General features: G+C 44.5%; 1 protein-coding gene across 1 annotated transcript; it reads left to right on the forward strand.

Moving 5' to 3' along the window:
- Positions 1–657: 657 nt before the first annotated feature.
- On the forward strand, positions 658–26,099 carry shmt2 (serine hydroxymethyltransferase 2 (mitochondrial)). The gene is made up of 12 exons (XM_080845426.1): positions 658–743; positions 9,439–9,648; positions 11,304–11,383; positions 12,514–12,714; positions 12,996–13,077; positions 14,952–15,074; positions 16,514–16,653; positions 17,369–17,531; positions 17,895–17,994; positions 18,273–18,428; positions 18,572–18,679; positions 24,396–26,099. Exons 1-12 carry the CDS (start codon positions 711–713, stop codon positions 24,521–24,523), a joined length of 1,524 nt encoding a protein of 507 aa, XP_080701552.1. The 5' UTR covers positions 658–710; the 3' UTR covers positions 24,524–26,099.
- Positions 26,100–26,502: the final 403 nt, after the last annotated feature.

Below are 26,502 nucleotides of genomic sequence, written 5' to 3' on the forward strand. Positions count from 1 at the left end.
AGTGTTTATTTTGAAAAAACAATCAAATTCATGAGGTAAACATCAAATAATGTTCTGTTGCATTGTTTTAAATGTAATACAGGTCAAAGAAAATGTACAAATCACTGTTTTCAGTTTGAATTTGAATTTAACATACCGTCCCAACTTCTTCTGATTTGGGGTAGTTGGGCGGTAAATTTCACTGATTTTATCTCTGAATTGGCACAACATATTTATAGTTTATTAAGGTAAAGTTGCCAAAAACTAGAAATGCTTTTAGAGCTGCGATTATATTTCTACCCAGAGGTTATAGTGAAAAGACAATATTCAAAAATTCTACACATATAGCAATGATCTAATATTGCATTGTGTTACCTCTGTGAAATGCACCGTACAAATAAAGTTTGATTTGATTTGATAAATAAAATGCCTGAAACAGAGAAACATAATTACTGTACGTTTTTTATTATTATTATTATTATTATTTGTAACAAAAAAAGCAACCACACCTTGACAAAATATTGTCATCAGTTGTTCATACCTACCACATGTAAATCAATGTAGATGTTACATCACTACACGATTAGACTTCAACTCCCAGACTTCACTGCGGCTAGGTGCTTGAACCTCATGCAAGGGTCATCTCCGTGTTACATATCCCGTTTAAAGGCAGGAGAACAAGCGTGGCCAAGCCTCATCAGTGAGCTGCCTTGCTGTCAAGAACTTCAATCATGCTTTCATTCACAATACGACAACTGGCTAGAGTGAGTATCCAATAACCGATTAATACAGTGTTGTGGACTCTTCTATGGAATGGAATCTGAGTTGTTCAGGGAAGCTAACGTTTGAAGAAGCTATCTTAGATAGATAGCTTACTAGCAGGTGTTGCAGTATCCCTGATATAATAATTTGTCTACAGATTTATCTGGTAATGACAGATATTGTTTTAGCTAAGCTGACGTATTTTCTATCATGAAAACTGCAATATTGTAGCTAAATGACAGGAGTTAACGGTAGGGATCGCCACAGCTACTTGTTAGCAGCGATGCTAGATAGCGTCTGTCAGACGTGGCAAGCAAGTTACGGTAACATTAACTTCAGTGATAACTTTTTGTCGCCTGGTTGAGAGAGACAATGACGTTTCAGGAGGGAACATGTATTTGTACAAAACATTTTAAACGCTGTTCTCTTGTTTGTGGAAAAGGTGAAATCGCCTTATTTGACAAGAAAACTTTAAAAACCCGGTCATGTATGACCGGTCATTGACAGGTAACATTTAATTTGGCTCTGGTTCTAACAGCTACCGTTAAAGTAACTAGATGTCTTTGCATGACTTCTGAATGAAAGTACCAGTGTCTTCGTCCTAAAGTGTAGTTTAACTTAGTTACTAATGCTTGGACACTAAAATGTCCACTGTAACCTAATTGTGGGTGAAAGTAGCTTCAAGCTTCTGAAATATGCGCTTCTAAGTAAAGAGTGAGAGTCTGGATGGAGCAACTGCTCCGGGTCTGTTTCATCATGCCAGCCAGTCAGGTTGGATCTTAAAAGACCAGGCGTGTTTTTTTTGAGGGAAGGTAAAGGTCACAATTTTCTCCCCGAGGTTTTGACTAACGTGACACTTTAAACTGATTAGCAGTGCAGCAAGTTTCTCTAATGGCTTACAGGCGTTAAAATAGCTTTATGGTCTATGGCCATACAATTACCTCGACTAAATGTGTGCTTATTTGCACTATCATCTTAATATATCTTAATATTTAAAATACATTGTCTGTATACACCCTGACAACGTTTGCCAGAAAAAGTTCTACCGCACCAACAGAAGTTTCAAAGATTTGCAAGAGTCCTAAGTTCTGCATGCAAAGTAGCTTGCAGTGCAAAGTACAATACAAAAGCAAGCACGGCAAATATCAACCTAAAGGACACAGTAACTCCAGTTATAGTCTGTGGCTAATGATGATGAAAGGTAGTGGTCTTCTGAGATTTGAAACTTGAACTATCTTTGTATGTGGAGTTCTTTCACAACATGCAGCATGTCTGAAAACTACTTTTTATGAGAATGGACTAACTTATGAGAGGTTGTAGTGCTGTGTCAATTTGAACAAACAAACTGTGTATTTGGATGTGAACTTAAGTATGTTATATTATACCATCCATATTAAAACCTTTTATCCATATTTCAGACACGTAGTTCTGTGTAAATCTTCAAGGATGACATTGCAAAGACCCTCTCTCTACAACGTTTCAACCATTATACTGGAGAGAAAGAGCCTGTTGTGCTCAGAAAATTCAATTTGAAAAAGTTCCCTTGTAGATGATTTGAGGTTCCTTATTAGGATGTTACAGGTTCACATGTCTGCATGCTTGACCCATTGTGTAAATCTGTTCGGCGTGCTCCCTATTGCGACGTGAAGTAACCACTTAAGTGGTAGGCCTCCCTCTGAACAGCTTTCTGCTCTCTCGCTCCCAGGATTTTTCACACACGGTGGAGTTCTCTGAAAGCCGGACACAGGGAGCCTCTGGTATCTTTTGTCCTGGCCTTTCGCAGGGGGTTGGGGGTGGGAATGCTAAAACAACAACACTCTCACGGCAACTTTGTGCAAATCGAGAGAAATCGTTTTTAAACATTTGTCAATTCATCATTCTGTAAAATGTATGGATCAAACTTTAAGGTTAATATGCATTAGTCTTTCACCAATCCGATCCATGGATTGGTATCTGCGCCGATACTGAGGGTCGGGTATTGGTTAGATGTCACCGAGCCACGTCCGATATGGTTACATTTAATGAAATGGTAATTGCGTTATTATGTTAATCTTCATCTACAAGCTAATTTGAACAAACCTAAAACAATGCCAATGTCTGAACATGCTTTGCCTGCTATGGGAGCATGTAAACTGGGGGAATCGATAAGATGAAAACAGTCTGCTAGCTAGCTAACAACAGACATGTCTGTGATTAGGTGCGTGATGAGATGGATTGTCGGCGCAGTGAAGTTAGTTTGCTATAGGACATTTACTTGACGACATAGCTGGATTGCACAACTGCATTGTATACAGCTTGCAACAGCTTGCACATTTATTTTTTTAGCATTTACTTTTCAGCCAAATGCTTGGCTAGTGTTGTCTTTGTGCTTTTTAAAAAACAACTTTATCAATGTGTGCCTAAAATAAAACGAATTTCTTTAGTGGTTTTGACCATCCGTTTGCATCCTTTTCTTTTTGCATTTGAAAATGTGTGTTCTCTTCAGAGCTGGAAAGCTGCTATAAAGTATTTAATTCCTATCGAATCAAAATTGAATACGATTGAATCAAACTGTTGGCTTTGAGTGGGAATCAGGGCATTATAGCTGACTATAGAAAGTTATTACCTAGACCGAAGGGGCTGGATCTGGCCACCCTCCCTCCGCCTTTCTGCCCTAAATGCAGCCGGTTCAGACAGGTCCAGGACCAGCTCAGCCCCCCTTTCACTCCCTCATGGCCCTTATCACACTGTTTCCATAACAACATGACTTAAAAAATTAAATAACTGTTTTATTTGCACCATGCAACTTTGAAGTCAAAGCTCACTAGAGGTGCCCCAGCCAATCAGCAAGACTCTCTCCACTCACACCCATGCCTCCACCTCCTGCCTGGCATCAGATGCCTGAGCCCCTCCTTTTTGTTTTTACGAGCTCAAGTCCAAACCCACTCAGATAGTCAACAGGCAGTTTCACTCTTATTGCCCTGAAAATCTATCAATCTTGTTCTGCCAAGGTTAATAGTTATGAAACCATTAGTTAACTGGCTGCATGCTATAAATGTGCACAGTGTGGAAAAAACATCCCTTAGGTGTTTATCATAGAAGATAGTGTGGAAAGAAACAATATTCGGCTGTTCAACATTTATCTAGTGTATAGTCCACAGTCTTCTTTTATCTTGTTTTTTCAGTTTTTTAGAGGGGTGGTTAAAATATTGTTGATTCAGTTCGTCCTTCTTTTGCTTTTGAAACCTAAACATCCATTTCTAAAAGCAATGGACAAATAACAAATATGCTGACTACACAAATCCTGATCTTCTCAGAATTAATCAATAATTGGAACCTGACACAAATGTTGAGCAAGTTGTTGTGAGACCACATGAGCTTTATTTTGCATCCTCGACAACGTTTGTGCACTGAAAATAACATAAATCTACACATTTGCGTATTCCTTTTCAAATTCTTGTATAAAGTTTCATTTAAGCTCAGATGCATGACCCCATTTTGTGACCCCTTTCTAACCCAAAGCAGGACTGCCTCCTCGGCTGCCTTTGAGCGTTGGTGCTTAAGAGAAGTGCATGCTGTATGCCTATGTCTATTTCCTCTGGGTCCACCTTCTCTGGCAGCTTCAAGTTTCAACAACAACACTGCTTTTAGGCTTCAAAGCTGTTCAAGGGAGTGTTCAAATCAAAGCGTCAATCAAGCATTCAATGGCGTTTTCGAGCTCAATTTGAATTAAACAAAATATTTAATAATTTATCAGATGATATATTTATACTGGAATCATTTCTAATCTGGGGCTTGGTGTCCCGATTTTGAAAATAGATGGGGAGAAGGGGAGGGGGCATTAGATCACATGGGCATGAAGACTCTGTCAAAAGGACTTGCCAAATAAATTGATTTTGCATCTGTTAAAATATGCAAGCATAATCTAGATCCATATTAATTTTTTCCCCCTCTGAAGCTTTAAGTCTCACATAACTTTCAGCCCCATAAAAGCTGTTTATGATTTTTCATCAGTTTAGTTCTGCATTGTAGTGCTTAACCCCTTTAATGCTATAAGACAGGATACCAGTGCTACCATTGGTGAGTTTTTCATCTCTGTTGTCCAGTAAATACAGGGTGACCAGGGGCATTTGCCGTCACAAAGTGCTCCTCCCTCCCGGCCACACCCGGTGGAAGTATTGCCGTGGTAATGTCACCCATCTCTCAGGAAATTGCCTTTCCCCCCTGGCTTGATTGTTCCATGACTCCCTCTTCCTGGGCTCTAAATGGACTCAAGTCTTGGGGAAGCTGAGGCCGCGGTCACACTTCACCCCTTCACCCGCACCCATCCCTCTGGTTGGCTGTGACCCGGCCCCCTGCATCAGGAGGCAATTTGTAACGGCAGCCCTCCCATTAGTCAGTGACCGAGCCGGATGGAGCACACTGTCAGACTGAGTGATATTTCTGGCCTGTTGACACTTTCTCTGAAAGTCCCCTCCATCCTCCTCACTCGTTCTCTGTCTCTTCGTCTCACTCTCTCTTCCCCCCCCCCTCGTCTTCTGTCACCTGTTGTTACAAGGCTGATTGTTGTTTCGCGCACAGCTGATGGACAGCAGTCATCTGTAAAATTGACTCTTTCTTCAGAAGCGGGAGGAGATGGCAGAAATAAGTCAAATTAAATGATTCCCCCCCCCCCCCTCTCTCTCCTCCATCCTCCCCCTCACTCTGTGTCAAGCTGTAATGCTCAAAAGGTTCCCCCCAAATAATGACAATCCTGTACTTCAGTATCAGCTGGCCAAATTGCTAGCCTATCCGCCCAAATTCTTTTTTCATTTTTTACAGTGTCATGCTGTAGTTCAAAAGTTTTGGGTGTGTTTTCATTACACGAGAGGCTCAGTCATCACTGAGGTCCTGTGCTTCAAGAATAGATCTGTGACGAATCGGTCCCCTCTTCAAAAAACCTTATCTCTCTTTTGATAATCATCATTCTCATGGCTGCTCAAGGAGGATTTGTTTTGTGCTGCTGTGCTTTCCTGGGAGGTCCAGCCTCTTCCTCCTCTGCGTTCAGGATTAGCCGTCTGTCTCCTGTCAGCGGACAGCTTGACTGAGCGCTGCTAAACACTCGCTGCCGTCACACCCTGTCGGGATAGTTCCAGCCGAGCGCTCGCTGTGACTTCGAGAGGTGCCTCCAACACACACACACACACACACACACACACACACACACACACCAGCCAGAGCTGTCGGCAGTGGCTCCGCGTGACCAGCCCCTGCGTCCCCAGCAGGCAGAGCCGACAGCAAAGGACGGGTCCCGTCAGCGCTCGGTGACCCGTGTGATTTTCCGGCGCTGCAGACGTGTCTCCTGCGAGGCTGTGAGTGGCCCGTCTCAACAGGCGAATGGCCCTGGGCCCCAAGACTGACAGGAGACCAGGGGACTGGGGCCACTTCGGCACCCATTAATGTGCCAGCTTGTGTCCCCCCAGTGTCTCTCCTCTGACCCCCCCACCCTCACCCAACCCCACCTTCTCGTGTCCTATCACTCCTCGTAGGAATTAAAGAGGCCAAGCTGCTGCTTTTAATCGTTTTTTTTTTTTTATAATTTTGGGCTTTAATTGAGACGCCATCTTCCTCTGCTCTGCACGGAGATGGTGCCAGGTCACATACTTGTTAGCTTAGCCTTCATCTTGTCCTATGGGAAGAAGTGGCTTAAGGCTTTGTCCATGCAAGTTGCAGGTGATGCTGTGATGCACAGGCTTGTTAGGAGTTGTTTATTTGTTTGTGTTGTTATTCTGTGGCGTTAGTCCTCTTTAGTCACAGACAGAAGCGCTCAGTATCTGTTTACTTTCGAAAATTACACTAATGCGTTCATGCATAATTCAAACACTAACGCACTCATCTGTATTATTTACTTCTATGATTTCCTTATTAATATTTGCACATTATATCGTTAGCAACTCCCCACCCTTCCACTTAAGAGGCGCATGGTTTTCCATGTGATGGAGTGAGCGAGGCTAGGGCGTGTCTCTCGCGCGCAGGAGGGGGGCGCAGTCTCCCGTTCACAGAAGCTTTAATTGTTCCCCATCATTGGCCTAATTGGATTTTAATAACGCCATTAAAATGAAGCACGGCGGCTTCGCACTCGTGCACACCCGCAGCGCTTTTAGTGTAAATGCCTCGGGCTCGGAGGTGACTGATGGTGTTTGTGGTTGCGGGCGGCGATGGAAGCGTAACCGTCTTTTTTCGGGTTTTGGCCAGAAGTGGCAGATTAAGAAGGCACCTCTGGACAGCTGTGCTGTCCTAGCAAACTGTTGTTTCCAAGGCTCTTTGAAGTTTCTGCCATATCTGTGTACCACAGGCTGTATAGAGCAAAGGAGGGCTAGGAAAACAGAACTGAATAAAGGAGACCGTGGCAAAGCAACTGAACAAAGGTTGTTAGAAGGAATAGGACAAAAAATGGAGGCAGAGAAGAGAAGAGCTGGCTCTGCCCTCAACCCCTTCTTCCCCTTCTCCCCGCCTCTACACTACCCCACCCACCCACCCCACCCCCCTAAACAGCCGGAGAAATGAACGAGGGAATGAGAGAGAGGGAAGGAGGGAAGGAAGGAGCAAGCAGTTCAGTGCAGTGAGAAAGGCAGAGATTAGATAAGAGGAAGTGCTGAATAGGGGCTCTGTGTTGGCACAGCGCAGCTTAAGAAGCTCCCCACAGAACTGCTGATAGAGGCATAATTGAACAAGCACGCTGATTATTGATATCGTGCAAACATGCAGCTGCCGCTAATTATATTACATGCTAGAGAGTGGGGGAGAGACAGGCGAAACAGCACAAGACGCCCCATCATGGATCTGTGTGGGAATCTGGGAAATGTCACTTGCGCCCTTTGAAAATTCCAAAGAGTGTTTTTATTGAAAAAAGCAGTCATACATGTCATAAATTTGTATTTGCGCACATACACAAGCAACATGTAAGCTAAGGCCTCCATGTCTAAGTGAGTGCAGTAGATTATTTTATTTGTCTTTTGTGTGACCTCTTGAAGTTTCACAAAGGCAAGTATGGGTGTAGTGTCTCTAAGAAGCTGATATCACCCTCCATGGTGGTTTACAAAACCGCAGCAGCAGTGTTAACCACCTTGTGAAAACATCTTTCTGCGTTGTGCTGAAACCTGACCTTAAAAAATTGGGGTCACCTTATTTTAGGAAACGGCGAGATTGAGCTAGTCACGTGTCCCAAAGGCTACAGTGCTGGAAGTCAGGAGCCATAGCACAGGCCTCCACAGTCCAGTGATTATACAGACACTGCGTTGACTGCTATTTTCTGATTTGACCTGTTTGCTACTGCATGCAAAGAAAGAGGTCTTTGGTGAAACCCCTGATCATTTACATTCCCCTGATCACACACACACACACACACACACACACACACAGCACTCGCATGTAATCAGACACATTATTGTAGTAACAAGCTGTAGAAATGCGCTTACCGTGGTCCTATAAGGTTCTGCCTTTGAACCCTCTGATTAGCCAAACCTTAGTTATGGTTTCTCACTCAGTTTGATGTACAACCTTGTGTTCCACAAGACAGTTTTTATACAAGACTAGTAAAAACCAGTGTCCCAGGTTTATATTCCCATAGTGTATGTAAATATTTATATATACATACAGTGTATATATATATATATATATATATATATATATATATGTATATATATGCTGAAGCGCTTATATGCCCTAACCTCACAAGCAGGGTGGCTGAAGTTTTGAATTGAATATATAATTAGGCCTATATGTTTTATTTGATTTTTTTGTTCGATGATGCGTCTGCTTCAGTCTGAAATGTTGGCTTTAGCCGCACTGCTTGTGAGGTTTGGCTGATGCGCGCTCCAGCGCCGACTCTCTCTGCCAAGCCAGGTGTGGGCACGGCTGCATTGTTATCCTGCCGCTCCAAGGCCCCGTCCCTGGCGCGGGTCATCATTAATAACATTTCATAGTTTGGATTGAGCTAATTAACTTCCGCCGTGCGCGATAAATCAGAACGTCTCCCCTAGCCGCACAGCCCCGTAGCATTTGGGTTTGTTTGTTTTCTGACCAGGTGCTCTCACGCCCGCCTCTCATAATTAAGTGGGCACATTACACAAATTAGTGCAATATCTTGCAACTGCTTTGCCCACTGCTCATTTTTTTTTTCTTCTGGTTGGTGTGGTTTTTGGTTTTTGTTGGATATACTCCTCTGCCCTCTAACACACATGCACACACATACTCACAAGTGCACACACATACATGTTTCTACTCCATGTAGTTATTTTAATTATTACAAGGCTCCAGTCTGGCCATTTTCTCACTCTCTGGCTATCAGGAAGAAGGTTAGGTAAGTCCACCTGAGTGGCATTAATCATTAACACAGGACTTCTGTTCTGTTTTGAGTTATTGGATGGGTTTTACAGTAATGGTGCAAAGTTTATTTATTTATTTTCTTATGCAAGCATCCAGGAGTGAAGAGATTCTACGCATGTCTTTGAGAGTGCAGCCCCTCCTCTAGCAAGCTGTTAATTGCACTCTCCAGATGCCAGGATGTGTTACGTTAGCTACACCATGGGCACGATTGGTGCCTGCTAGTAGGAAAGCTGCTCCAATTGATGAAACTAGTTAATTACTTATGGTCAAAAGACTCAAAAAGGCCAAGCGTTCACTGCGTTGCATTTGTGTGGGGTCATCCGCTTAAACCTCTTGTCTCTCCCATGCCAGCCGGTGTGCCAGCGCTCCCCAGCAGCAGCGGCGGCAGCGGGCAGAACGTGGAGGGGGCAGCACTCCCAGCCGGCGTCCCGCAGCCTTGACCAGTATGAACAGCCCTGGACGGGCCAGGACAGCCTGGCACAGGACGACCCCGAGATGTGGCAGCTGCTGACCAAGGAGAAGGACCGGCAGTGCCGAGGTCTGGAGCTCATCGCCTCCGAGGTATGGGACACAAACAAACATGAGAGATAGCAGCTAGCATTTCTATAGTACCTGTCCCAGACAGTTGACTCACTTAAGAATATAAGTCATTTTAGGAGCACAGATGGGTAGCTAATTTGTCCCTCCTTCATACACAGACCTGACAGTCAGATATCCTCATCTGTATCATCAAACTGGATTTCATCCCACTTCACGTTTTAAACTTACTCCAATAATATAGATAGGTAGTTCTGAACACGTCAGGCCTTAAAGTCAGCCTCAGCATTCGCTCGCTTGTGTATTACCACAAAGGTGTATGGTGTGGAGTGATCATGTTTAAACAGCCGTGACTGGTGACTGTGCTGGCTACTGTATGTGTGTTTGGCCAGAGCATGCAGTGAGCCTCCCTCCCTCAGCCTGAGGCTGCTCTAGCTGAAGCTGAAGTAGAGGCAGTGCGGCTGCTCCTAGCCTTTATTATTCAGAGGCAGCACCCCGTATCCACTGTTGTTTTAGCCGTTCTCTTATTCCCTCCCTCCCTCCCTCTCTCCTCTATTTCCACCGGGCATCTCTCTACCTCTCCATCTCTCCTCTCCTCCCTCGCCCGCTGCTCAGTGAGGTATATCAGGCAGCTCGCAGCACTAAGCCTGGCCACTCTAGTGTGAGATAAAGCTGATATCTTCATATACCCACCCACCCCTCCCTCTTCCCTCTCTCTCCTCCTTCCCCACCCATCTCTTTTTCTCCCCCCCCCCCCTCTCCTTCTCCCCACCCAGGCTCAGTGCACTGTCCAACTGCAGGGCCTCTCTTCAACTGCCAGTTGTAAGCCTTTTGTTTTATGGGGAGGGAGGGAGGGAGGTAAGGATAGGATAGGTATGTGTGTGTGTGGGGGGGGGTAAAAAGCATGAGAAAAAGCGGCGATTGCATTTCCAATTCTAATGCTTCGAGGATCTCAGCATGACAGAGCGTCGCGCTAGAAAGCTGTTACCTGAGCCTTTATCGCCCCTGATCTGAGACATCGTATTAGCATAGCCCCCGTGGGGATCTGCGTGCGTGTGTGTGTGCGTGTGAGTGCGTGTTTGTGTGTGTGTGGTACAAACCGCTCGCCAGGTTGTGTATGATGACAGCAGTGTCACAGAAAGCCTGGGAGGGTGAGCCGCTGTGATACTCCAAGAAGAGGGAGAGGGGGGGGTAGTGTCAAGATGCTGTGTGTCTAACCTGTCTCTCACTAACCCTCTCTATCTCTCACTTACTCTCTTCTTTATCTTCCTCTCTTTCTGCCTTTCTGTCCCATATTCTCTCTCTTTCTGACACATTCACTACCTCACACTCTTTCTCTTCACATTTGGTCCTGATTACTCTATTTCCTTCTCCTTCCTTGGCTCTCACCCCCTAGATAGAGAACCTAAATAAAATGTTCTGTACACCCAGCCCCCCCCTCCCCCCCCCCCCACCAACCCACTAGTGGAGGTGTCTTTCCTGCTGTCTCTTAAGTCCACTTGAAGTGAGCCAAGTAGGAGTCTATAAAGACTGGAGCTCAATAAAGTAATGATCAGCGCTGACTGGAGGGGCTTTCTGCCCTAATGGCTTAACAGTGCTTAATTCTCTCCTCTTGTCCCTCTGTCCACTGCATTGATCCACTCACTTTGGCTTTTGGTCTTTTTCTTTTTCCTCACCAGAACTTCTGCAGCCGAGCAGCGCTGGAGGCCCAGGGCTCCTGCCTCAATAACAAGTACTCTGAGGGCTACCCCGGCAAGAGGTGTGTGTGTGTGTGTGTGTGTGTGTGTGTGTGTGTGTGTGTGTGTGTGTGTGTGTGTGTGTGTGTGTGTGTGTGTGTGAGATTGTGTTCCTGACTATCTGTGTATGTTTGTGTATGTATATGTTTCAGCGTGTGTGTGTGGTCTTGTATGTGTCTGAATTCCTGCATGTGTGTGTGTCTGTATCTTAACGTGTCTGTGTGTGTTTTATGATGTTGATCTGTGGCTGCCCACTGATGCCATTTCTCCATGTTGATGAGTTTGCATTTTTTTCAACAACAAAAATAACTGATGTTGTCTGTCTCTCACACACAAACACACACACACACACACACAAACACACACACACACACACACACACACACACACACACACACACACACATACACACACACACATACACACACAAACAGACACTTGGTTTGAGGCTTTTCTCTGTGTGTTTTGTTGGAGATTGATGATAAGGGGATTAGAGCCGAGGCAGTGTTTCATGCGCTCTACTGTGCCTCTTCACATGAAAGGTGTCCTACATTTCCCAGATGGCAGTTTCATCTGGGCCGGTTCTGGCCCACATCTGGCAGATCCGTTCCAGAACTGGGACAGATCAGTTCAAGTGTCCATTGCTGTCTTCGTTTTCAAAGTTCTTATTGTGCCTTCTATGGGTTTTGTGAAGGTAGATGCTGTCTAGGTCAAGGAGCAACCTCAATACTGATGTTGCTGTTTTTTTCAGCTGGATGTGAGATTTTGTTTTGAGCTTTTAGCTTTTAATAATAAGATATTCAGTGTTTCAAAACTACTAGTCCTTGTCAGTTCTTCAAGCTCGGGACGGGAAAGGCAGAACCATGAGAAGACATTTCTTCATGTACCAATAGGCCAGTGTACCTAAAAGCCTATCAAGGCTCATCCATAGTAGATGGGGTTAGGAGAAGGTTTCCTGAATGGGGCCGGATAAGTAATGCTATTTTGGTTCCAAACTCTCAGAAGCTCTCATTCTCCTGGTAAATTATCTTTGTTTGTGCTTGTGTGTCTCTCTCTCCCTCCCTCTCTCTCTCTCTCTCTCTCTCTCTCTCTCTCTCTCTCTCTCTCTCTCTCTCTCTCTCTCTCTCTCTCTCTCTCTCTCTCTCTCTCTCAGGTACTACGGCGGCGCTGAGATGGTGGACCAAATCGAGCTGCTGTGCCAGAAGCGGGCTCTAGAGGCCTTTGACCTGGACCCTGCGCTGTGGGGGGTCAACGTGCAACCTTACTCCGGCTCCCCAGCCAACTTTGCTGCCTACACAGCTGTGCTCAACCCCCACGACCGCATCATGGGCCTGGACCTGCCCGACGGAGGACAGTCAGTACCCACACTACCTATATAATGCAGCTTATATAATGCAAAGGCAGAACTTTCTAGAACAGTGAAATCCAAACTTTGGTCCCTATTCCATTTGTAATTTCTGGTTTCAGTGTCTCATCTGATAGCTCAGTGGTGAGCAGGTTGTTGGTAATTGCAGTCAATGAGATTTGCTGGCAATTAAGCATCTATATATTCATACATCATAATTAGTCTCTAAACCTTAATAGTCATCTACTCCGTAGTCATCACGTCATATGTTCTAACCCTTCCCTCCATAGCCTGACCCACGGCTACATGTCTGAAGTGAAGCGCATCTCCGCCACCTCAATCTACTTTGAGTCCATGCCCTACAAGCTGAACGTAAGTAGAGTGTGCTGGCCGCTTGTGGGGAAAAGAGCTGGTCCTGTTCAGTCCTGTCTCAAGTCACTCTATTCACTGATAAGCATGCCAGATTTAGTGTTTGCCAGGCTCGTAGCAGGAGTTATTTGAGTCGGTGTCAGGGGTGAAGTGCCGTGCAGTTACCAGTCGTTCCTGAACCCCACCTCCTTCCTCATATTGCCTCTGCTCACTCACTCACTCATTCATTCATTCATTTACTCGAGTTAGCACTTACTCTTGGACTGGTCACTCACTAGGTAACACTGCTGACCAGCACTGCTAAAAAGCTTTATGTAAATGCTGTTTATGCAGTTTGCAGTTAGTTGTTATTACAAAAGGTATATCGTCTTTTATTTTTTCATATGTTGAATTTGAGTGTCACCTGCAGCTCAGTTATTTTGCACTTGCAGAGGTTGGATTGCTAATTTGAGTTACTTTTAAAACTTTATTTGCACTTTCTCTTTACTTTTAAAAGCATATTTGCATTTTCAATTTGTATTACTATTTAATATATTTATTATGATGATTACATTTATATTAACTTGTTACTCAAATACATTTGAAATTCAAATTCCAACATTTTGAATCATTATTTAAATGTATGGAAATAATCGTTAGATTAGTCGATTAATCGAAAAAATAGTCGATAGATTAATGATAGATTTAGCGTTCTTTATGTCAATCTTGGCCTTTAATGATAATGTTGGTGTGTTTATCGTCAGCCTTTGTGCACAGGTCTCTACCCCTGTCCCAGCTGGCGGTGGGTTGAGTTGGGCCTGCTGCACTGGTGGTTTGGTGTGTTTGATCCTAAACTGGACCAGTGCCAGAGGCGTGCGACTTTGTGTTGAGATCTGTTCATCAGTATATCAGTGAAGGCCATTCTCTTGGTGTTCCTCCCCTTACCCTCCTTCTCATACACTCACTTCATTAAATCACTCTTTCTCTGACCTGCCCTCACACATTGTCTATGAAGTTTTCTCTTTCTCTCTCTCTGTCTCTCCCTCTGTCTTTCTCAGCTCCTCTCGGTCTCTCTCCCTCATGCTCCCCATGTGACCGTGGCCTCTTTGTGTTGCCCGCGGTGATCAATTTGGTCCTTGCTGTGCGTGAGGTGATCAATGTGTCCTGGGCCGTGTGTCTGTGCTCGTCGTGGTGGGGGAATCGGGGGGTGGACGGGTCTTTGCCGGGGATCGGGGGGATGGCGGATGGTGTTGGTGTCTTGATGGATGAGGGGGCAGACCCCCACTGCGGGGAGAGATAATAGGAAATCGACAGGCCGGCGGGGTCCACTCTGTCCTCCCGAGCGCAGGTAGGGGAGGGTGGGGAGGGGTGGGTTGGGGTGGGGGGGGGGGACTGATGGAATGGAGGAGAGGAGAGGAGAGCAAGGCGTGCCCTGGAGATGAGGCCTAATCCGCTTGTCTAAATAAAGCTTTCCTCACGCAGGTGACACAGCCACTCACTGCTGAGAGGGGAAAGAATAGGAGAGAAAGAGTGAGCAGAGGAGGGAAGAGAAAGAGAGAACAGAGGAGAGGATAGGAGAGAAAGAGAGAGGAGAGGTTATGAACTGGTGAGAAGATGAAAGGCAGGACAGGGCTGGTGCGAAGCCCAGCGAATGTGTGAGCGAGATGGAGGCGAGATGATAAGATGGAGAGAGTGTGAGAGCGGAGAGAGAGATACAGAGAGAGATAGACGGAGGACTGGAGGACCTGCGCCAGACTGGGGAAATTGGAATGGCCAGAATGGAAGTGTGTGTGCAAAGGTGTGTGAGGTGTGTTCACAGTAATAAACATCATGAACCTGGCTAATTTGAGTTTTTCTTTCTCGCTCTCTCTCTCTCTCTCTCTCCCTCTCTCTCACAGCCTAAGACTGGTCTCATAGACTACGATCAGTTGGAGCTGACCGCACGTCTCTTCCGGCCGCGGATGATCATCGCCGGCACAAGCGCCTATGCTCGCCTCATCGACTACGCCCGCATCAAGAAGGTACCTCCTCCATCCATCTCTCCTTCCTTTTGTTCTGTCTCTCTCCCTCCCCCTCCCCCCCACACTCTCACATACTCTCACACACACATACACACTCACACACACACTCTCACATACACTCTCACATACTCTCTCACATACTCTCACACACACATACACACTCACACACACACTCTCACATACACTCACACATACACTCACACCTGTGAATCAGAGGTGACCTTTCCCAAGGATTATTTTGGTCTCTTTCACACGCGTTTGTTTGTTTGCCACAACAAACATTGCAAGCCCACTCTTCCGCTCTCACTCTCACGTGCCAGCATCTTCACACACACACACTCGGACACACATACATAAACTCGCACACACACACACACGCACACTCACACATCCACACAAACACTCACTCACACACCTACACACACACACACACACACACACACACAAACACATCCACCACCCGCCCCAGCCCCTGAAGGAGGCTGTGTGCCTCCCCTGTCTGTGTTCTCTGGCATCCCGTGGACAATCCTCTTCAGGATGTAGCGCCATAGCCCACCTGATACATCACGTCATGCACAGTCAACACATTCACTCGACCACAGCCTCATGCTATATGCCCTCCTTACACGGCTCTGTGGGCAAGCATTCGGACACGACTGTTTCGTGCCCTTAAACACTTCTGCAAGCGTAAGCACCGAGCTGAAGGTTCCATTGGATGTGTGCTTTGAGTTTTTCCAAGTAGTCACTACATTACTCTTGTCAATCTTCCTTCCTGCCACCTGCTCTGACACTCTGTGTGTCTGATGGGATTACAGTGAACTTCAGCTGCGTTCACATGAAAGCAGTCTGTCAGGCTGGCAGCTGTATTGCTGTAGTGACATTGTAATCGGGTGAGATAATGAAGAGGATACCCGAGGATAGGTACAGGTCAGAAATGGAAACGGATGGAAGTAGCATGTCCTCTACACCATTCTCATTTGATAGTAGAATTAGCCGAGGTAATATCTTCAAGGGCGTGTTTTAATCTTCCCCTCGTTTCTTCTCAAACTCGTCATCTTTCTCTCCACAAGTAACTCCCTCTCTCGGTCTCTCTCTCTCTCTCTCTCTGTCTGTCTCTCTCTCTCTCTGTCTCTCTCTCTCCTTCTCTGTTCAATTCAATTGTGCTTCATTTGTATTACAAATTACACATTGTATTGGCAAAGCATTGACAGTAGAACAAAAGGAGAAGAAAAAGAAGAAGAGAGTACAAATAGATCACAAAACATATATTGTTACACTCTGTAAATACACTCATGCATGAGGCTGCATGTGAGAGGAATGTTTCATTTCTGTACAGCCATGGAGGTCTCAGAGAGAATGTAAGTGTGTGTGTGTGTGTGTGTATATATATATATATATATATAAACACTCTCTTTCTGTCTCTGTCCCTCTCTCTCTAGCTCTGTACTGAAGTGAAGGCCTTCTTGCTGGCTGACATGGCTCACATCAGTGGGCTGGTAGCTGCCCGGGCCGTCCCCTCCCCGTTTGAGTATGCTGACCTGGTCACCACAACCACGCACAAGTCCCTCAGAGGAGCCAGGTATTGATGTGTGTGTGTGTGTGTGTGTGTGTCAGAGCGTGTGCTTGTGTGTGTGTGTGTGTGTGTGTGTGTGTGTGTGTGTGTGTGTGAGAGAGAATGAAGAAAACAGAGAGATGAGCAGGGGGGCAAAAATAAATTACGAAGCTAGTTCCTTCATGACGGAGTGAGTGAGAAAGAGAGCTGCAAGTACGTGTTTCTGTGATGGAGAGAGAACAAAATCTGTGTGTGTGTGTGTGTGTGTGTGTGTGTGTGTGTGTGTGTGTGTGTGTGTGTGTGTGTGTGTGTGTGTGTGTGTGTGTGTGTGTGTGTGTGTGTGTGTGTGTGTGTGTGTGTGTGTGTGTGTGTGTGTGTGTGTGTGTGTGTGTTTCGTGTATGTGTTGTGTGTCTTACTATGATATATAGTGAATGAGGAGAACGAGAGGGAGAGATGAAAGTGTTCACTGAATTAAATTTCTCTCTCGGTGAGTGATTCACTGCTCTCTCTGGACAATGATGAATGGCTTTCCAGTTGATGTTGTGTGGGGCAGAAATCCAACTGGAAGTCAACTACTGTGAGAGCAAGGCCTAGCAACATGTCATCTCTCAGTGAGGGCACCAGAATATGGAGCTGAATGGTATCTTAAGTCTCTCTTTCTTTCTCTCGCTGCCTCTCTCTCTCGCTGTCTCTCTCTCTCTCTCTCTCTCTCTCTCTCTCTCTCTCTCTCCTCTATTCCAGGGCTGGTATGATTTTCTTCCGTAAGGGTGTGCGATCAGTGGACAAGAAAGGCCGTGAAATCATGTATGACCTGGAGGATAAGGTCAACTTCTCAGTCTTCCCCTCACTGCAGGGTGGCCCGCACAACCATGCAATCGCTGGGGTGGCTGTCGCCCTCCGCCAGGTAAGCTCAACACACACACACACACACACACACAATCTCCTCCTCCTCCTTCTCACATCAGCTCATTTTAAACCCTCTCATGACTCCAGAGTGCCTCAGATGACAGCTTGGTAGAGTGGGGGAGGAAATGTGTGATTTGAGGCTGAGTCACCTATCCACCTAGTCACTAGTCACCCTACTTTTGAAAACCAAAGTGTTTTTGGGTGTATTTTACTTTGGGGAATTTATGCAAATTTGGCCTTCCTTTGGTTATTACCATCGTCTGAATGTTTCAGGTTGACATACAGACATCTAAGCTCAGGTTTAGGAGGGTTTGTCTCTTGACATTTGCTAATCCATGCAACCTTTACCCTTTCCCCTCAGGCCAACACACCCATGTTTAGAGACTACATTGCCCAGGTGATGCGCAATGCAAAGTCCATGTCTGATGCACTGCTGAAGAAAGGCTACACCCTGGTCTCAGGTACCCCCTTACAAGAGGATCTGAATACCTCACCTTACATTTGCAAGTTGTTGGCGGGGGGGGGGGGGGGGGGGGGGGGGGGGATAGCTGTTGGCTCAAACTTTTGTAGTCAAGACTAAGGTTCATTCCTTTCCATCTTACAAATGTGCTTTGTCACGGAGCCACCTGCTCCCCTGTTTCTATGAGGGCTCACTGAAAACACACCTCACTGCTCTTTACATTAACCTCAATTCCCTTCTTGTCCCCCCACCCCACACCCTCCCCCGCAACGCTCTCAGGTGGCACAGACAACCACCTGGTGCTGGTGGACCTGCGTCCACAGGGCATGGACGGGGCCCGGGCTGAGCGCGTGCTGGAACTGGTGTCCATCACGGCCAACAAGAACACCTGCCCCGGGGACAAGAGCGCCCTGACCCCCGGCGGACTGCGGCTAGGTCAGTCCCAGTCCCTCCTAGCTGCCCTGCTCTCCCCACAGTTAAGGGGGAACACACCTCCTGCCTACCCTTTATGTAGCCAAAGAGAAAAGGGCATGTCATCATTTTTGGCTTTTAATTGTTTGGGTGCTACTCTCTCGCAGGTGCACCAGCCCTCACCTCTAGGCAATTTAAGGAGGCAGACTTTGAAACGGTGGTGGGTTATTTGGACGAGGGCTTCAAGATCGCTCTGGATGTGAAGAAGAAGACTGGTGAGTGTTTCAGTGCAGAGCAGTGACATTTCGAGCTGAAGGTGCACGATTCCCACGTTTAAATAGTAGAACATGTACATTGTTGTCACTGTATTCTAGGAAGCGCAGTGTAAGAAGCAATGTTTAGTGATTTTTATTGGTTGTATCCATTTGATCTCTCTCAATGTGATTCAGCTCCGTAAACCCCATGCATAACCCAGTGTGCAGTTGTCTCATTTTGTAAGAATCATTTTTTTAAGTTTTTTAAGCAACCCTAGACTAAGCTTATGTCAGTACTGATGGTGCAAACGCCAACAGCAATACACCAAGTGATACATTTAACTCCACATATTTGGCTCAGTCCCACAGCAATATCTGCCAGAAATAGGAAATTAAATTGACTTGCATTCTGCATAAGAAATTGGGAGAGTTCTGATGCCACAGTCTCATGCATAGCACATATGTATAATATAAAGCCGCGGAAAAAATTAAGAGACCACTTCAAAATTATCAGTTTCTCTGGTTTTACTATTTATTGGTATGTGTTAAAGTAAAATGTACATTTTTGTTTTATTCTATAACCTACTGGCAACATTCCTTAGCCTGACGATGTCATACTCATAATTCTAGTCAGAATATGAGTCTGAGATCGGACAATTGGGCTGTGATTATGGGGCGTGTTTCAACGAACCAGGAAAGAAAATTCCTCTTCGCTGAATTGGATACCTAGAACCAATCAGCGCAACGTAGTATTACCATCTGACAGATTAAACTTTTACCTGCTCCCGTAGGAAGGACGGCAAAAACATCTTTTCAATCGACAAATGCCTTGATCGCGTTTCTCTGTTCCTCTTTCAAAATGAATGCGCTGTCAATATCTGCTGAGAAATGCCTGCTCACGTTACTTAATTAGCACTCAAGGCTAGAAGCTACCATTAGTTTCAACGATTATTTTGGCCAACGCGTTAGCATAACCGATCAATAATGGTCTAGAGTGCTTTAGTTAGGACCTAAAATCCTCGGCAACACTTGTTTTGCGTATACACAACTAACCGAGTCAATGTAGACATAAAAAAGTCATGTAGATAGCTTAAATCATATAAAATATGTCCCACTAAGCTCCCGAGACGGCGCCATCTTTGTTCGATGTATATTCCGGTATATTCTATCTATATCTGTCCATCAACGTATAAAGCCCGCCCTTACAATTTGATTGGTTTAGATTGCGTTTCAACCTTTTTGAAACGTTAAATCTCTCCCAACTAACTCGATTCCAGACTGAATCTCCCAGCCCAAAAATTTTGTGGGCGGAGTTCAGGCTGGTATCCAGGCTAAACATTCCTACCAAATTTCAAATAAAAATATTGTCATTTAGATTTGCATTTATTTGCTGAAAAATGACAATTGGTCAAAATAGCAAAAAAGATGCAGTGTCTTCAGATCTCGAATAATGCAAAGAAAACAAGCTCATATTCATTTTTAAACTACACAATACTAATGCTTTAACTTAGGAAGAGTTCAGAAATCAATATTTGGTGGAATAACCTTGATTTAAAATCACAACTTTCATGTGTCTTGGCATGCTCTCCACCAGTCTTTCACATTGCCGTTGGGTGACTTTATGCTACTCCTGGCGCAAGAATTCAAGCAGCTCGGCTTCTTTTCATGGCTTGTGACCATCCATCTTCCTCTTGATCACATTTCAGAGTTTTTTTATGGGATTCAGGTCTCGAAATTGGGCTGGCCATGAGAGGGTCCTGATCTGGTGGTACTCCATCCACACCTTTACTGGCCTGGCTGTGTGGCATGGAGCATTGTCCTGCTGGAAAAAACACTTCTCAGAGTTGGGGAACATTGTCAGAGCAAAAGGAAGCAAGTTTTTCTTCCGGGACAACGTTGTACTTTGCCTGGCTGAGGTTTGTAAAAGACCATAAGGATTGAACCAAAGCGGACTGGAGGTCATCTTCTAAGTTCATCTTCTCTGAGTCCAATTTTCAGCTTTGCCCAACACATGGTCGTCTGATGGTTAGACGGAGACCTGGAGAGGCCTACAAGCCACAGTCTTGCACCTACTGTGAAATTGGACTCATCAGAGAAGACGAACTTAGAAGACCCTCCAGTCCGCTTTGGTTCAATCCTTATGGTCTTTTACAAACCTCAGCCAGGCAAAGTACAATCGTCATTACCTTGGTAATAATTCTGGATCCTTGAACATGTTGAAATGTGCAGCTTAATTGTGTATCACGGCTATTGTGTATCAGTCATTTTACATCAATTGGCGAGGCATAATTGTTCTTTCTTTTCAATATAACTTGAAGATTTCCAATCGGGTTGGTTTGTTAAACATCTTACATTATGATTTCGACAGGAAATTACTGACTTTATTGCCAATGAAGATGCCATAATTTTGTGCAGCCTGCTGTATTGAACGCTCCCTTGAAACGAGACCTGTCAGAGACCTGTCAATGTTATTTTCATATGAAAACCCATGTTTATAATTCTTCATAAGTATGTAGTGCCATAAGAAATATCTTACATTTATAACAAACCAACCCGTTTGAAAATCGGTTGAAAATTGAGCAAGTTCTGGTTATTTAAAAAGTGCCACTACCAACACAATGTTAAGGGGGAGTGAGCTATACTGTCCTCAAAATGGCCAAAATGTGCGGACATCCGACTCCGTCGGCCAGAAACGCAGGCAGGATATCTAGCCTTTATCTAAGATATCTATGGCTGTAAAGGTCCACCAGTTCCGTGGGACACGAGAGCTTTCTTCAGACTCTGCAGGAAGTAAAGGTGCTGTCGCACCTTTAAGTTCAGGTTCAGGGACCCTGTGAGATCATCAGAGATGTGGACACCAAGGAATTTGAAGCTTGATAAACGCTCCACTAATGCAGATGGGGTCATATTTACATTTAGTAATTTAGCAGATGCTTTTGTCCAAAGCGACGTACAAGGGAGAGAACAGCATGTGTGTGGCTCCTAGCTTACTTGAAGTCCACAATGATCTCCCTGGTCAGGGCCAGGTTGTTGTCAGCACACCATGCAGCCAGGTGCTGGACCTTGACGGAAGTCATCTCGTCATCCCCTTCTAATCAGACCTAGCGCTGTGGTGCGAACTTGATTATGGTGTTAGAACCACGTACAGGAACGCAGTCTTAAGTGAAGAGGGCTCTCTTGTGACACGCCAATGTTCAGGGTGAAAGTGGAGGAGGAGATGTTGGCCAATTTAACAGATTGGCATCTGTTAGTCAAAGTCCTAAGTCCAGTTGCAGAGGGATGTGCTAATACTGAGTTGGCTAAGCTTCAGAGATCAGCTTGGAGGGGATCACTGTTAAATGCTCAGCTGAAGTCAACGGCATTGTGATGTAAGAGTTTGGACTGTCCAGGTGGCTCAGTGCAGAGTGGAGTGCCGTGGAGATAAGATCTGTTCACCTGTCGGGGCGGTAGGCCAGTGGTGGACAAAGTACACTAACTATGTACTTAAGTGAAAGTATAGATACCTGGTGTAAAATATTACTCCAGTAAAAGTAGAAGTATGCAATTTGAATTTCCACTAAGTAGAAGTATAAAAGTATTTGCCTTCAAATATACTTAAGTATTAAAAGTAAAAGTACCTTAATGAATTATTGTTCTAATGGCCTTTTATCATTTTCACATCAAAGCTCGGGCTCAATCAACTGATATAAGATGAAAATACTAATGCCAATCTTTAAATAGTGTCTTACATTTGACTATTTAAAAGTGTATAAGCACAAAACATTGAAAGCTATCTATTGCCATTAGGTAAGGCAAAGTGGTTATGAAATCCAAGAGAACAATTATTTAATTTTACATTTATTTGTAACTTAGTTGCACATTTAATTATACAAAAATGTGAAGTTAAACATATGCTCCTTTACTATATCACATCTGTCGGTCTGTGTTACCCTTAAACTCATAATTCCTGTAAAAAGTATGATAAATACCATTACAGGAACTAGTTCCACAAAATCAGAGAATGTGGTGTTGTAATAGTTTGTGCTGGAGACTAGTGTTAGCAGTGATATTCCCTACACAACCCTAGGTACAAAAACAACAACACTTGACCTAGTTATGCTAGTTTGTGCTGAAGACTAGTGTTAGTAGTGATACTACCTACACAACCCTAGGTACAAAAACAAAACAGTTGACCTCAGATCAAACGTGAAGAAAAAAGTTGCACAAAATTTCAGAGCATACCAGTCTGCACCGAAGACTGTAAATAAGTATGTAGTGATACCTTTACCGAGGGAGTTTGTCAAGAACTGCATGATAAGTTTGCGACATCTTGTGCCCTTATAAAAGACAAGCATTTTTTAATGTAAGCCTGAGCAGAAACTCTGTTGATTGTATGTTTCTTCCATCATTTAGTGTTACGTAGGCTAAGCTTGAGCATAAAACAGCCCCTAAAATGCAGCAGAATTCAACGTAGCTCACGCTCAACGAACGAACGAACCAAACTGACAAAACCGAAAGGACTGCAGACCAAATAGCGCTAATCCCTGATTGGTGTGATTGTGAACTCACTCTGACCTTTCATTATTTGATTCGCTTTGGGAAAAAGGAACGAGAGGCTTTACTAAATGTAATGGAGTAAAAAGTACGAATTTTCACTTTGAAATGTAGTGGAGTGAAAGTATAAAGTCTCACCAAATAGAAATACTTGAGTAAAGTACAGATACATAGATATGTTACTTAAGTACAGGAACGAATTACATTTACTTCGTTACTGTCCACCACTGCGGTAGGCAAACTGATCCAGGGTCAGGATAGTGAGCAGGCAGGATTTCAGATATGGTAGAACCAGTCTCTCAAAGCACAGGGGGGTGAGTGCAACTGGGCAGAAGTAATTCAGGGCCACTGGTGGCTAACCTAACGCTTGAGGGGACAACTGCCTGGTCCAAATTGAAAATTCTGTGAAGACCCGGTTAGCTGTTCTGCACAGGCTCTGAGCACACGGTCAGGTATTCTATCCTAGCCAGCTGCCTTCCGTACATTCACCTTGCACAGGGTGGCGCAAACATCAGCGCTGGAAAGTGAGAGAGGCAGTTCACCAGGTGGGAGATGCACTTTGAGGGTGACCTACTTGTTTGTCCATTCAAAACAAGCGTGGAAGTAGTTGAGCTCATCAGGGAGGTAGGCAGTGCTGGATGGGGGGTTTGAAGTCTGTCATGGCCTGTATGCCTTGCCACATGCGCCAGGGGGCCGATGAGCTGAAATGCTCTTGGATCCTGTGCATGTGTGCTTAGCCGCCTCCAGGTTGGCTGAGTTGTAGGCCTCCTGGTCTCCAGAGTTTATCCAGCATTTCTACATAGGGATATTCCGTGTACTATAAAGCAATTGAATGCACTCCCACATGGGTAATTATGACCATATTAGTCATACTAACAACCCTTGGGGATGATTTCCTGCATTTTAAAGAATTCCCCCATGCATTTTTTTTTTTGTTTTTTTTTGCCTAGCAACTGAACTTGTGCTAACAGTATCTAAAGAGGTGATGTCTTGGGTGGGTGGCAAGCAGATATGCTAATGGTATCAGAACTACACAATCTGTTGGAGTCTAAAATAGATTTATCCTCCATATTGTTTCCTCTCTGCCTTTCCTCTCCCCCCTCTCCTCTTCATCTCCTCTTTTTACTGGAATCTCATATTCTCCTCTCTATCCTCTTCTCCTCTCCTCTCCTCTCTGTTCTATCTCTTCTGTTGTCCTCCACAGGCAAGCTGCAGGAGTTTAAAAACTTCCTCCTGGAGGACCCAGAGACGATGGCGCGCCTGGCTGAGCTGCGGTACCGTGTGGAGGCTTTTGCCCGACCCTTCCCCATGCCGGGCTTCCATGACCACTAGAGGGCTGCAAGAAGGGGTGATGAGAGAGGGAAAAGAAGAGAGAGGGAGATGGGGTAGAGGTCGGATGACTAGAAAAGAGAGGGAGAGGGGGCGAAAGAGATGAACGAGTGGACGCCCAGTAAAACCAACACCTTGTCCCTTACACACCAGTCTAAAAGAGGCAGACATCGTCTTATTTTTTCCATTTCAAATAATGTTTAAGGCAGTGACCTCTCAGGAAAGGACGATGGGCAGTAGAGTGTCTGTTTTTAATTTTTTATCCTTTTTTTGTTTTTGCTCATTTCTTTTCCTCGAGCTTCTTTTTCTCTCTCTACTTTTTTTTGTTTACACAAATGGCTGTTGTCATGCTCTCCTGCGGAGCTTGAAATGAGACGTAATCTGTGCCGATGAACACACATGCGAGACCACGACCAACCCTCTGGCGCCTCGCTATCAGTCACCAGCCAGGGAGTAGGCCACCGCCAGCAGGACAAACATAGTCTTAAACCTTAGATAGAGTGAGGGAGGAGTGGAGGAGAGAAGGAGCGATACACTTATGTTTCTTAAAAATATCATATCTGAGCATAGAGCAAGATAGAGTGCATACACTGCTGCCACATTTATAATATATAGTGATGATGTTTTCTGTGATAAACTTTATTTCTTACACCAGGGGGTCCAACTGATGATGAATGATTTGACTACTGGGTGGTAGATTCTAAAGGGCAAGTGGAAGGGGATCTCAAGAAAGATTCTCCTGGCATCAGCAATGCCCAATCACTGCCCACTGCAAGGATAGTGACTCAGCCTTAAGTTATATGGCACCTTGCATAGAAAAGACTTACAATCCAGGCTTTTCACCATCTGGCTGTTTAGAACCCAAGAAAGTAGAAGAGATTCAAAGTAATAGAAGTGTAATTACCTCTATATAGATAGGACTAATGCTCAAATGCTTTGTTAATTGTTATGAAACTGGCACTTGAGCACATTGACCAATAAAATGGAACAAGCTATGAATGACTAATGGATCACGTCACTGAGCTGGATGCCAGTGTGTTTACAGAAGGTTTATTCTGCACTGTATCCTCTGCTGAGCTTTTGGACAGGTACACTTTGTTTTTTTCCCATTTTAAGTTGCTAATGGCTATGCCTCAATTTTGTAAAATATTATTTTCATGTGGGCAAAAGAAAATTGAAGTGCTGAATACTTGCTAATACTCTAACCATATGCCAAACAGTGTTCATGTGCAGTTAAGGTGTAGTAGTGCTGGGGTTGGAAGTGTAATTCATGCCACATTTTCTACTCAATCTTCTAAAACAAATCTGTTTGATCTCAGTGTTATGGAACCCATTGACAACAAGTCCTCTACAGTTTAGTAGAAGCACACATCTCGAACCATTTCAACGTTAACACTTGGTACTGATTTTAGTGACAAGTGTATGAACCTGCCCTGGTGATGTAGTGATGACCTTTGCACCTCAAACACTAAAGCTCCCACTGTGCCACTGTTTCATAGCGATGCTGCCACACCTAACACAATTTTGTCTGTAAAGTATTAAATGAGAATTCTCCTTTGTAAAGAAATTTTGTAAAGAAATCTATAATCCTAATAAATATCTCAAGAAGGCATTATTTGTCCTTTGTTTTTTTTTCTCCGCATTTTCAACACTGCTCAATAAACTATACTGTTTCAACTATACACAGTTACATGTGTTGACATTATGTACACCTTAAGTAATTGTTGCTGGTGCTGTTGTATCGAAACATTCAGATTATGTTCATATTACTACCATTGAAACAGGACTAAGACGTTTTATTTATTTACTACAGACGCTAAGAAGCCCAAATTGCACCTGTACGTCAATTCTACCCTGTCATTCTGCCCCAACAGCACAATGCGCTAATTTGACAATAAATCTCTCATGTTCAACAGGGGAGGGATAAATGACAGCGTCTGCAATTAATTGGATTCATTTATTTAGACTGCCACGTTGTAGTC

This window comes from Sprattus sprattus, assembly GCF_963457725.1.
Source record: "Sprattus sprattus genome assembly, chromosome: 10".
Taxonomy (NCBI): domain Eukaryota; kingdom Metazoa; phylum Chordata; class Actinopteri; order Clupeiformes; family Clupeidae; genus Sprattus; species Sprattus sprattus.